A 14,012-nucleotide genomic window follows, 5' to 3' on the forward strand; every position below is an offset into this window, starting at 1 on the left:
CATTTTGCGGTGCCCTCAGGGGTCACAGCCCATTCAGTCAGGAGTGCATCCACCAATGCAGCCTTAGCCAAAAATGCATCGGTTGAAGAGGTCTGTTGAGCAGCCACCTGGTCCTCTGTGTAAACATTCATTAGACACTATAAACTGAATATCTTCAATTCTGCAGATGCTTCATTTGGAAGGAGAGTTTTACAACATGTCATAGGAGAGGAGACTGATCTCCCACCCATGGCATAGGGTACTGCTATGTAAGTACCCAAGATGTCCTCCGCCTCAGAGGGAGAACGACCCTTGGCACTTACCGTGAGGGGTCCTTCTACTCTGAGGTAAGGAGAACATCTTGCCCCACCCGAGTAGGTTTTTTCTCTATTTCTATGATTGTGTCTGAACTCTCTGAGTGTGGCCTTTATCTACTCTATATTTCTGAGTTTACTGTTTATGTATATAGTTCTTTCAGGGATCCGGGATCCTCACGCTCATTCCCTGGTTTGTTACTATTAACAACTCTATTCTCGTTTACAGTTCTTCAGATTACTTAGTATTAGGAAAGAGTGTTTTTTCCAGTACTGCTGCTGGGAGTCACCCTAACTGAAGAGGGGGCGTTCCCAATCCACACAGGAAGAGGAAGAAAGAAATTTGTTCCTGCCTCTCCCTGATAGGATGGTGGGAATCACCCAAGATGTCCTCCTTACCTCAGAGTAGAAGGACCCCTCACGGTAAGTGCCAAAGATCGTTCCTGAGGGTTCTTCTTGCATCTAGTTCAGGGGGTAGAATTCTACCTCTAAAATACTGTGCTAAGGCAATCAAAATTCTGCACCAAGCTGAATTCTGCAACCTGTACAAGTTATGCACAAAACACAATTGTATAATTCTTCTTTTGCATTTTGCTAGTCATGTGAAGGAAACCACCAGTTGTTGCAGACATTTCCAAGCACATAAAGGCTAGAAATATGGCTCTTTTAAATAAATTGAAGATGGCCTTGTCAGGAAGGAGAATTCTGCATCCTAACCCCCAGTCCAGTTTTTCTGTGCTCCTGCAAATCATTGCATTCACACAGCCATTCATAAATCCTCCTTTTCAAGCCTTTTATTTACATAAATCAGAAGACAGAGCATCTCTTTAGTAGAAAGTATCTTGCTTTGACAGCTGCAACATCTTTCTTTTCCTGGAGCAAGCGCATCACACAGAAGGTGCACATACAGAAAAAACTGTTCCATTATGGCCATTTTTCCTTTTGAAAATGACAGTGGCTGTTCATTTCTTGGACAGGAGAGAAGGCAGAGAGGTCATCCTGCCTCATCTTCAGGAGTACAGTATTCCGTTTCTCCTGAAGAATTTCAAAGGTATGCCATTCAGTACCATAGTCTCTGGCTAAAGATGGTCACTGTTTTAGCAATCAGTTAGACCTGTTTTTGACCCCACCCTAACTTTCCCCCTTCCTCTTTTAATGTCATAATTCTGTAAGTAGAATAGTTTGAGTAAGAATTTGTACCTTCATTGTCTGAGGCTCAAACGAGGCATTGTGACTTAACGAGTCAGAAACCCAGACCCAGGTTGCATTCTCTGTACACAAACAAGAGCTGCCTTTTAAAAAGCCAAAGGGGACTGGTTTTATTGGGGACCACAGTGTGGGGAGGAGGTATTTCCACCTCCAGCCCACACAAACCATTTTCCTGAGTCAAAATGTCCCCGGGCCAGTATTTACTCCATTTGAGGGTTGCACACGTACAGAGTATGGTGGGAAACCTGGACGCAGTTCATTAAAAGTCATCGTGTCTAGTTTGAGTCAGAGCAGGGATTTGAACTTGGGTCTCCTTTGTCCTAGTCCAGGATGATTAAAATGAATAGCTCATGCCTGAGCAATATCCCATCCTAACACTCTTGCCTTTTACAATATTTTTATAATGGATTCAAAACGGAGGCAGTGCTCTGTCCAACTTTATTGAGGGCTGAATTCCACATCACAAAAGTCCTGCCCTGTTTCCTATGTAACAGTCGTACGTGAGTGTCTCAGTTCCCACACACATCCTGCCCAATTTGGATTGTGAATGTGGTATACATAGAAAAGGGGTTCCCCCCCATTGTCTTGACTTGAAACTATCTGGAGGGGGGGGGCGTGTGATCCATCAGGGAAACCCTTCTCCATGCATGCCACAGTCTGAAGCAGGCACACTATATGCAGGAATTGTGAAACTCATGTGTGACACTGGAGACTGAATGAAGACCCCAGATCCAACCTGTTTAGTTTGAAAATCAGTCCTGAGGATGTGGCTGTTTTTTGGGTTTGTTTTTTTTAAGGTATGCTAGGTTGAGATGAACCTGAAACTCAAATTTCATTCAACAGGGGACAGCAGTGAGTCATAGGCCAACCTGATGCCCACCAAAATGGCCCATCTTTAAGAAGTGGAAAGGTCAATAGTAGTCAACCAGTAAAATTGTTCAAAAAGCCCAACTCAGATTAGGCTTTGTTCAAAACATATCCAAATGATGCCACTGGGATATACTTCCTATGAGGCATAACATTTGCTATTGGACTGCCATTCTGCTTGTTACTCGGGCAATCATTTGGAGCCTATTTACATGTTCAGGCTGATCTGCTAATTTTTCTGCAGGAAAAAAGGAATGTGTAAATGCTTCCCAATCTGTTTGGTTCTTGTTTTTTTGACTGTGGGGAAAATATCCACTGATTGGTGGGATGGCATGTGTGGGAGGGAATGGATCCAATTTACCCTTCATTCCTAATCAATGTTTTTTAATTGTTGTTTTTATGGTTTCTGTGTATTTTAACTGTTTTTTAATTGTTTTAATATGTTTTTGGAAGGGGGTTGATTTTAATGGTTTTAAGATGTGATTTTATCTATCTAAATAAATGTATGTTTTAAATTGTTAGCCAACCCTTGAAATGGCAGAAAGGCAGGATACAAATTTTGTAAATAAAATAAATATCTACTGGGCTGCCACTGAAGTACAGGAAGATTGCTGTACCTTTAAGACAGTACACATTCAAATGTGACTGGGGAAGAAAAGACAGCATGGGGGGGGGGAGGACAGGATACACACACAAAGCAGCCCTATGCTACTGGTCTGTCTAGCCCAGTTTTGTCTATTCTCCATGGTCCCAGGAAGAACTCTTGCATTATCACCTATTGCCGGATCCTTTAACCGGGGGGTGCCAGAAATTCAATCTGGCACCTTTTGCATGCTAAAATCAATAAATACTGTGCTACAGACGAATACAAAGTATCTGAAATAATTATATATATATATATATATATTGTTTCTGCGCATGCATGGATAAACAAGGCCGTGATATCATGCCTATGCACATGCGCAAACTTTTTTTTTTTTAAAAGCGCCACCATGAGTGCCTCATTCAGTGGATGCCATCTAGACAATCCACAGCCCGATCGCACGGTCCCCCAGGGCTTCGAGCTTAGGCTGTTAGCTGGCGATCACACGGCGATGCTGGAGCATGGCAAAGAAGCGGCGTGGCAAGCGTTTCACGTTTGTGCACATGCACAGTTGTTTCCAAATTTCACAAATGAACACTGCAAAAAGTCTCTTTTAGTGAGCTCAAGGCTTCCTCCAAAGTGAAAAGCATGTTCAGTCTCTCCTTAACCTTGCATAATTATATAGAGCACAATTAAAGGGACATGGTCCTCCATTAAAAGCCATTCAACAGCATTAGAAATAAGTTTTTTGAGACTCTGTCCTTTCATGCAGTAATTCACAAAAAACATAAGTCATTATATTGATTCAAACCATTTGGTTCCAAGGTATCAAATTAAAAAATATAGCGTGCCTCCTGTTGATGTAAGAGTTTATTGATATCCACCCTATTATAAGGATAATTTTACATTTCTTTAAGTACAAAGAATCTTAAATCTTCTGGAGTATGTTTCATGGTTAAAAAGTGATTTGTTAAAGAGGCATCTGTCACTTGGTGCTTAAGGTGTGATTTATGTTCCAAGACCCTTGTTTTAACAGGCCTCATAGAACATCCTATGTATAGAAGCTGGCAGGGGCATATTAAACAATAAATTGAATGTCTGGTATTACAATGAAAACTTTTGTACAATTAAAGAGGACAGGTATTAATAAAGGGGTTGTGCAATATCTTTTGTGATATAAAACATGATACTTAGATGTTTGGATATATGATTCTTTCTATGTGTTAATGTTTATATGATAATTAATATGGTTAATAATTTATAAAAAAATGTAGATAAATTATTTGAGATACTTTGTATTTGTCTGTAGCATGGTATTTATTGGTTTTTGGTATTTTCTACTTACTGTGGGTCCTATTTTGGTTTTGTGACCTTTTGCATAAAAATTAAAAGAGGATGTGGGAACACTGACAGAAGAAAAGAGGGAACAGAACAATACAAGCTTTTAGAAAGAAGAGATCCACATAGGATTAATATTATATAGTACACTAGCCACAATATAAAGGTGAATATGTAAAGTGACTCCTAGATGCAATGCCAAAAACGTACAAAGGGTTTCCATAATGGTCAAAGCAGTTTCATAAGAAGCAAGCTGAAAAACAGTGTGCAAAACTGTGCAAAGGAAAAAGGACCTTATATTGATAATCCTAATTTTTACCACTGGAGCTCTGTCTTCCTTCAAAAAAGACAAGTAAAACCAAGTAAATCAGCTGCATGCATTTCCATTATATTGGATTCTTTTTTCTGTTCTCCCCTAGGCTTTCCAGATATACAGCAGAACTGGAGAAACAGTTGAAACATGTGACTACTAGGCTTGACTTGATTATGAAAAATCTACCTGAAGGTTCAGGATCAGGAGATAAGAAATAGAAACAGCAAGAGGTGAGAGGAAGGGGGCAGTTTTACAGCTCAGGCCTAAGAGGACCCTGTTGTATTAGGTTTCAATCTCATTTCCATTACTGCTACATCAGCATTCTTCCAGCTGATGCTGCATCACATGCAGGTTTATTTGGCGCACCTTAAGTAATTCATTTGGCAAAAGACAGGACCAGTCGCATAATGCCCCATGATTCTTCCCTAGTGATAAGCCATCCTTTTGACCCTTTTCTCCCTAAAGCCAAATGGAACATAACAGGACAAGTTTTGTACTTGGTCCAAATACTGGTGTGGTAGAGACTTTCGCATCAGCTAAAGCAGATGGAGAACACTGCCTATTCATAATTCTCACTTATCAAAGCATACAGGAGCCCCTGTGTGGAATATACTAATTCCCCCTCCCCAATCCACTCTCTGCACTTAAACTGATGTACATATTTCCATACTGGGCAAACACTGCAAACAGAACTGTAATGTCATAGGGTGTAAGGTCCTTTTCATGGTGGGTGAACTATTAGTTTTGGTACTAGGAACAAAGCCATTGTTTCACTCATCGGAAAGCCACCACAGTTTTTTCTGTGCCATGGAAGAAATTTTGAAAGGAGCCCAAGCACAGCCTCATCCTAATGCTTTTACATGTCATTAAGCATACTTCTAGGAGATTTTCAAATCACTGGCATTTTAAAATCCCTGTTTTTCACTGTCATATGCTTTCCCCCACCCCAGCATGTCACACACATCATGACACCCTCACTACACATTTTAATGGATTTAAGGTATAGCCGTTTATTGCTTTTAAGGAGTGGGTTTTTAGTGACAAAACAAAAAATTAATTCAAACCCAAGACATAGGATTATCAGAGATGGAAGACAGCCAAAGGTTTAATCAAATGAAAGACCATGTGAAATCAAAAGGAGCTGAGAGAAGGCAAAGCAAGGTACCTGTAGGGACCAACTAACCCTGGACTAAACGATTGTCCTAGACAAGTAAATCTAAGATATAACATCAGCTTTCAATTGCTACTTCTTCCCGGAGTCACCACAAGTTGTCACATATGACATTCAGGAAAAGCATGGCTCCTAAGTTCAGAGCTGGGATACTGCATGTTCATAGCAATCAATCTGGCTGAGCCCCCCCCCCCCCCCCACCTTCGGCAATTAATTACTGCTCTGACATTGTCAGACACATATAGGGAAACACCTGTACTGAGGGCTACTTCGCTTTTTACAGAATATGCTCTAAATATTTGTATAGCAGTGCAGATGTTCTTCACCAAAGGTACATGGATTGGAAGCTGCCTGTGTGTGTGAGTTCCCTTTTTTGATAAATATGCCACCACCATGACATTAATGTACACCTTTGCAACATGTTGCCTCAGTATCAGAAAAAACATGATGGGTGATCATAAGTTCTCTCTCAGTACATTAAACCCCATTGTCAAGCATCACAGACAGAGGGGAGAGGCACAACTGTCTTGTGTATCTGACCGTGCCAGTGCTTTGGCAGACATGCTTGTTGCAGCGAAATCTGCTTGATCTTGATGGAAGAACCAGCTGTAATCAAAAAGTCTCAGATCCCCATCTGCTCAGCCTTGTTCACTATGTGAAAAGGCAAAGCGGAAATTTTGCTTTGGGGTTTAAACACAACTGGGGAAATCTAGTTGTGTTCAGAGATGTATCGTTAATGTGGAATAGGGAAATGTATGTATGTATTTGATGTTGGAAGAACATGGTTGTCTACCTGGGATGAGCAGTTGGAATTCCTGATGTTTACTGAAATTTCGGGCAGGGGGCTGTCTTTCAGTATGTGATCACTTAGAAGTCATAGAAAACTAATCTCTTACAGGTAATGTCAAGGTGACATGTAAGGCATTAATGCTGCTTCCCATAACTTACATACAGTTTGATTTGGAAATGATGGGCATGACAAGTTACACAAAGTATAAAAAGTAGCTACTCACTAGTTGGTCTACTGATTGCCACCACCTAGTGTCTGATGTGGCAGCTTGCCTGGGTTTAACATCTGAGCTGCCAAACTTGTTCCATCTGGTGAGAAGTTTTAAAGAGGGCCAAGGGCAAATTGGTACTACTAATTGTTCTGGGTTTTTTTATTCCTTTGGGCAGGAAAAAAAGAGCAAGTGTTTCATGTCATGCAGGAAGCTGGCATCCCTTCAGATATTGCAAAGAATGACTTACTAATGAGATGTTAGACAACCCAATGTAACAGAAAAATAAATGTCTTCTAGTTTTGTACCAGAGAACTTCTTTTTTATATACATATATTTGTGTGTGTGTTTTGTGCTTGCCTGGAAGTCATGGTTGACTTCTGGTGACCACTACAAGGGGCTTGGATGTTTTTCAGAGAGATGGCTTGATTAGCCTGCCACTGTGTCCCGCTGCTGGTATTCCTTGGAGGTTGCCCTTCCAAGTACTTGCCAGAGTCAGCCCTGCTTAGCTTCCGAGATCTGATGGGACCGGGTTTGCTTCGGCTATCGAGGTCAGGGCTGTACCTGATAACTTCTTAAAGTATTATGTATTCAAGGGACTACTTGAAAGGAGTGAAAGACAGATGCCCTAATTCAGAAAAGGCAATATGCCTGTGAAGGCAGGCTTCCCTATGGGTGTTAGGAACAGGCATAACTCAGAAGAACATCCAAATGAGAATGCAGTCTCCCAAGCATGCACATGTACTTCCTATTGAAAGTAATCCTGTTGTGAATACATTTGAAATTACATCCAATTAAACCTCTGTGTTTCTGCTACACAGGCTTCTCTACATGAGTTGCCTTCTCTGGAGCTGAGAGATAATTTCTAACACTAATTCTGATGTTCATAGTCTTACTCCATTTAAAATTCCCTTCATATTCTTGAAAACTTAGCAGGTTTACAAGATGATAAATGATTAAAATAAAATTACAGCATTAAATCAGACTAGCCTTATGTTGTTGTTCAGTCACACAGTCAAGTCTGAGTCTTCGCGTCCCCATGGACCACGCCAGGCCCTCCTATCTTCTGCTATCCTCTGGAGTTTGCTCAATTTCATGTTTGTGACCCCCAGCTATCACGTGACAAATAAAGACCCTACTCTGTCTCAAGAAAATGTTCAGGCTTCATCTGTCACCTTCATGCAATGTAGTGCCATAGTTGTGGTGCAGCCCAAGAGTGACCTTGCCATGAGCACGGTAATGCACACATGCTAGCAAGAGTGAGTTCTGAGTACCTTAATGGTTACAAAGGATCAAAATCATGACGTACCAAGAACAGTTGAATCCTGTGGCTAGTATAAAATTAGGGAAACTTACAAATATACTTTTTTGTGTGTGATTTCTTGTGCTTCTGCTGGTGGCAGAGAAGTTCTAAGAGCTATGCAAAGAAGGCAGGCAGGCAGGCAGGCAGAGATTTTATGATGAACCACCATTGTGGAATGGAGCTCTGGCTTAGTGATAAAGCTACTGCTTTGCTTACAGAAGATGCCAGTTTAATCCCCAGCATCTCTAGTTTAAAAGATTTCAGCCCAGGAAGATGGAAAGCTGCTGCTTTTCAGAGTAGACAAAGGGCATGGTGCTAGATTTTATTTCAAGCAGCTGTGTCTAAGTTTGTTAAATGCAAAGGGAACCCTTGCTGCACTTCAACATACACAGTACAGTAGCTGTCCTTTTAGGGAGCAATGTCATAAGCATTAGGAGAAAGAGTGCATGGGAAGCAAATGCTAGTTCCTGACTAATCTGGTTCCACTACTTGGGACTTGCTGTTCTAAGCCAGAACTGCATGTTAAAGGACAATGGAATTACATTACAATTAGGAATCTTTCTAAATAGTATCTCTTAAATTGTGTCAATATCAGAACTACTGATCCCAGAGAGGTACTACTATATGCTCTGACCTCTGCAAGGAGAGAATTTGCATGTTTATTGGGAACAGCCAATATTGCCTGAATTAGACTGATTCTTAAAGGTGTGGGAGTTATCATCAACAAGGGGGGGACCCGCAATACTCGCGGGAGAGGGGGAGCTCCACAACTATGAGGAAGAGGAGGAAGCAGCAGGAGGAGGTAAGTTCCCCCCCTATCCCGCCGGTTCCCCCATCTCCTCCACCCCCCGTCCACCCCCTGGCTCGATTACCCCCCCCCCCTGGAGCGCCCCCCCTCCAGAGGCCAGGTCTTCCCACCCCTTCCCACTATATTGTAGACCTGGCCTCCGGAGAACAGGTGTACTACCCACCCCTTCCCACTATATTCTAGACCTGGCCTCTGGAGGAATGGGACATTGGCCTGATCCAACCTTGGCTTCTCTTATGTTCTTAAGCCTCCCTCTATACCAAGGCTCCCCCTAAGCCGTGGAGTCTTGTGAGCAAAAATTCTACTTGGTGAGCTGCTGGCATTAAAGTTGTGGACGAGCGATTTGGCTGCTGCAGAAATCAGTTTGCTCTGGAGCCCTCCTTCCTAGAGATGTGAAGGCCTGGAAAAAAACTGTAAAAATTCGGGGGGGGGGACGTTTCCCCCCCCCATTTTTTTCCTGAAGCCTTTTTGTTTTTTTCCTAAAAATTGGAAAAATTGAAAAAAGAAGAAGAAAAAAATTGATTATGGAACGTTTTATTTTAACATGATGAATAAAATATTTTAAGTCAAGGTGTTCAAATATTTTGCAAATCATTTCTAATATATATATACAAGAGGGGGACCCGCGATATTCGCGGGGGGAGGAGAGAAGAGCTCCATCTCCTCCATCCCCCCCTCTGCTCGATCTCCCCGAGGCGGAGGCGCTGGGGGCAGTGGCGAGGCCGGTCTCCCCACCCCCCCGCCGTCCGGCTCCGTGGCGGAGGCGGCGGCGGCGAAGCCGGACCTCCCCTCCGCCCCCTGGGCGGCTCCGAAGTGGCAGCGGCGGCGAGGTCGGCTACAGAGCGTTCTGTGCGCAGGCGCAGAGAATGCTCTTTCATTTTCGGGGGGATTTAAACATCCCCCCGATATTTTTTTTTAGTTTTTACATTTTTGTGCACCCCTGGGGACTGCCCCAAGAGTGCACAAACCTCCCCCGGCCCCCCAGCTGCCCCCAGAGCGCTGATTTAGCGATCCGCACTCCGGGGGCAAGTTCGCTATTAGTATATAGGATAGTCCAACTAAAAGCAATTCAAAATTCTAAGAATATTTCAGATGACAATAATTGGCCACATTAAAAAACTTTTAAGCGCTTAGAAAAGAGTAACTATAGCTGTATACATTCTCTTCCTTGATTTGGTTTTAATTTGTGAACTAGATGTATTGTTTGCTGTGTTCTGGTTCTGATTATGAGTTGTTACGCTTTAATTAAAAAATATTATTTTAAAAAAATAGGAATCTTTTCAAATGATGCTGTATTAGGCTCTTGCCTAAACCCGTTAGACTAGTGACAGCCTGAACCAAAGAAAAGCAATTTTCCTAAAAGTAGGCCTGAAAAGAGGCAAGAGAAATTTTCCAGGTTTATGACAAAAATTCACTAGCAAGAAACGATATAGATACAGGCTGATCTCCCAGAACGACGGGACCTAGACAGACTCAAAAGTCCATGGCTTTTGCCAGGGGTCATTTCGTAGAGCTGCAGGAGTTCATTAGCATATGCCACACCCCCTGATATCTCTGGAAGTGATGTCAGAAGGGGAAGCAAAAAGGGGGGTGGCATCTTCAAAAGCCTCCCCTTCCCTTCCCCAGCTGTCCTGCCAAGGTGGGCTCTCTAGAGTCATCTTTCCATTATATTCTATGGGGCCATAGAATACAATGGAAAGATTGCGCCGCCACTGTGGTGCGACTCGAGAGAGAAGGGGTTTAAACTTTAAACCCCTTCTCTCGTCGCTCCCTCCCCCAGCCTGCCTTGACAGGCCAGCTGGGGAAGGGAAGGGGAGGTTTATGAAGATGCCTCCCCCCCCTTTTTTTGCTTCCCCAGCCAGCCGGCTGCTGGAGCCCCCCCCCCGCCCTCTGCTGGCTCGCCTGCCTCAGCGGGCAAGCCAGGAAGGGCCAGGGAGAGAGTGGGGAGACATTGTGCTAGTTTTACTAGACAAGTTCAACGTGATAAGGAGACTCGCCTTAGGGCTGTGCTCTTAGAGGCAGCTTTGCACCCTGCCATGGCTTCGACTGTCTCTCAAAAATCAGACGGCTCCAAAGTTGAATTCTAAACGGCCTGAGGATAAGGCTTCCTCGAAATCGAAAGCCAAGCCCTCGTCATTGACTTCGGCTGTCGACCCACTCGTCATTACGGGCTTAATGACATCGACCCCAGCTGTGGCTGTGTACCTAACAAGTTCACTTTGCGGCCTCCAACACCACCGCCTACGCTCTCTTCAGCATCTGGGCTTATTCCGCTGGGTCAATCTACGAGATCACCTCCCGACCAATGCTCCCTCTAAGCTGTGGAGTCTTGTGAGCAAGCAATTGGGCTGCTGCATAAATTAGTTTGCTCTGGAGCCCTCCTTCCTGAGCTAAGATGAAAAAGTGTGAGCCGGAGGCTAAAAAACTGTGAGCTAGCTCACACTAACTCGGCTCAGAGGGAACACTGCTCCCGACTTGTCGTGTCACCGGGACTCTCGATCTCCGTCGCCACACTCCCGTACCCCGATCCACCATTTGGAGGGCAGGGAGCATTCTGTTGGCTACCATTCTCGATCTCGGTATGATCGAAAGCGTCTCATTTGTCACCAGTTGCCTTCTCCCTCGGGATCGCCTTCTGATTACCAATATTGGTGTCCTGATGAACAAGATCGGCCTGATAACTATCCGTATTATTATCTGAAGTCTCCTACTCCTCGCCGACACCACTATGATCGGCTTCGTCACTTCGAACATCCTGATCATCTACGCATATCAGATCACACCAGACGTTCTCGGTCCATGACTTTGACCCGCTCTGTGGCTCCTGACCAGCCTCCTGAGCTCTCGAGACCTAGGGAGGCCCCAAAGTGTTCTCCCTCAGGACCTGGGCTTCATTCCCCTACTGATGACTCGATACCGGCTGATCTCACTCAACCGCGGAGATCCTCCTCTCCCATGTCGATTTCCGATAACTTGGATTCGGGAGACCTCAAACTCAATGTTCCACACATCAGCAATGAGCTTCAGGCCTCGGGTTCTATTTCACCAACTGAAGGTCCGAAAGCGTATTTGGAACTTGTAACTAGGATGGCCTCTGCAGGTCCAGGGTTCCACTGAATCCCCGGCTGTGACCGATGTTATTCACAAGCTTGTTCCGGCCAACCTCCCGCCTTCTATGGTCCTGCCTCTGCTGCCGGTCCACCTTTCTGCTTTCAAGGAGACATAGGTTCATCCCGCTTCGATTGCCCCGGTCGCCAGATGATACGAAGCTCTCTATAAGGTCCAAGAAAACTCTGGGAAGTTTCTCTTCAGGCAGCCTCCACCGAATTCCATGGTGGTACAATCTTCCTCGAAATCTAAGCAATCTGCCTGCCACTCTGCGCCTCCCAATCGCGAGGGCCACAAAATCGATGTTATCGCGAAGAAGATATATTGCTTCGCCTCTTCGTATTGACACCTACCTGTCATATCTGTCGGCTTATGCATTTAACATGGCTAATGCAGTCCGTCCCTTCTTACAGTTTATTCTGGAGGATCACCATCCAACGTTGTCAGGAGCGTTATCAGATATTTGCACGATCTCAAAACAGCAAATTAATTCAGTCCATCATGCTGTCACTTGCTCCTCAAAAGTTCTTGTCTTCTCCGTAGCCATGCTTGGCTAAGAGGTACCTCTTTACAGCCCGATGTGAAATTTCGGATTGAGGACCTCCCCTTCGATGGTGAAGGTCTCTTCCACTCTACCACTGACGAGGCCTTAAAGGCTGTCGATGATAGTTGAAGGCAGGCTCGGAACCTAGGTGTCTCGGCATCAATGCCTCGACGCCGGTACCGTTCCTGGAAACCATATTATGCCAGGCGCCAGCTGTCTCCTGCGCCCACCTCCCATTGGAGAAACAGGCCCTATGACTCCTGTTACCTGAATAGGGCGCGCCAACAGGCCCCTAAAAACTCCCAGCAGCCCAAGCAGTCTGCTTGACCACTTCAATCCCCTGCCGTCTCCTCCATCTTATACCTCTCCCGTCCGGACCCGACTCTTCCCTTTTCTACGAACGTGGGAAGAAATTTCAACCAATATCTGGGTCCTTACCATCTTATGGGTCGGGTACGGCATAGAGTTCGTTTCGCCTCCTGACCTACCTCATTATGTCGTCACCCCCCAGATCCTCGATTCCAAAATTTCTGCGCTTCTAGCCAAAGGCGCCATTGAGGTCGTCCCGGAAGCGCAACGAACCTAGGCTTCTACTCCAAGTATTTCCTCGTACCAAAGAGGGATGGCGGCTTCAGGGCCGTTATGGATCTTCGGGATCTGAATCGATACATTTGATGCCACAAGTTCCAAACGGTCACCCTACAATCTATTCTTCCACTGATTCCCCGGGCTGCGTAGCTCACCTCTGTTGATCTCCCGGATGCGTATTTTCATGTCACTATCTGTCCCCAACATTGAAAGTTACTGCGTTTCGCTGTCGGCAACGCACACTATCGATACCGGGTCCTTCTGTTTGGACTCTACACTGCCCCAAGGGTTTTTACCAAGCTGATGGCTGTGGTGGCTGCAGACCTCCATCCGCCATTCCATCACGCTTTCCACGATCCACATTCCGAACGCTCAAAACATCGATGCCGATCGGTTGAGTCGCTCCCAGTTTTTGGACAAAGAATGTCCCATCCACCTTCGATACCTGAAACCTGTCTTTCTTGAGTTCGGTCGCCCTGTTGTAGACAGCTTTGCAACTGCAGTCATTGTCCGGTGTTGCCTCTTTTTCAGCCGCGGTCCACCGTCCGCTCAGTCCCTGGGAGATGCCTTTCTTCACACCTGGAAGGGAACCCTGTTTTACTTTTTCCCTCTGTTCCCCTTGATCTCCCGGGTCGTTCAGAAAATTATGGACGATGCCACGACCTGCATCCTAGTCACCCCATGGTGGCCGCAGCAAATCTGGTTTCCTCACCTCCTTCGGCTCTCCAACCAGACATTCTGGACTTTCCCTGTTGTCCCAGATCTCTCTCGGGCTCGAGGAAGGGTCCTCCACCCCGATCCCGGTTTCTTCCGATTGATGGCCTGGAAGATCCTGCACTAGACTTCCCACCTGAAGTGTCCGAAGTCCTTCTGAATGCCAGGAAGCCAT

The 14,012-nt window shown here is 44.9% G+C and overlaps 1 protein-coding gene across 1 annotated transcript in view; it reads left to right on the forward strand.

Moving 5' to 3' along the window:
• LOC107112606 (polycystic kidney disease 2-like 2 protein) overlaps positions 1-12,664 on the forward strand; it is a 51,850-nt gene extending 39,186 nt beyond the window's left edge. Inside the window, exons 13-15 of the mRNA XM_015413773.1 lie at positions 7,885-8,008; positions 11,494-11,948; positions 12,535-12,664. Coding sequence (XP_015269259.1) covers positions 7,885-8,008; positions 11,494-11,948; positions 12,535-12,664 — 709 coding nt within the window. The remainder of the gene's footprint in view (positions 1-7,884; positions 8,009-11,493; positions 11,949-12,534) is intronic.
• Positions 12,665-14,012: the final 1,348 nt, after the last annotated feature.

Source organism: Gekko japonicus, unplaced genomic scaffold (genome assembly GCF_001447785.1).
Source record: "Gekko japonicus isolate JY-2015 unplaced genomic scaffold, Gekko_japonicus_V1.1 scaffold863, whole genome shotgun sequence".
NCBI lineage: Eukaryota > Metazoa > Chordata > Lepidosauria > Squamata > Gekkonidae > Gekko > Gekko japonicus.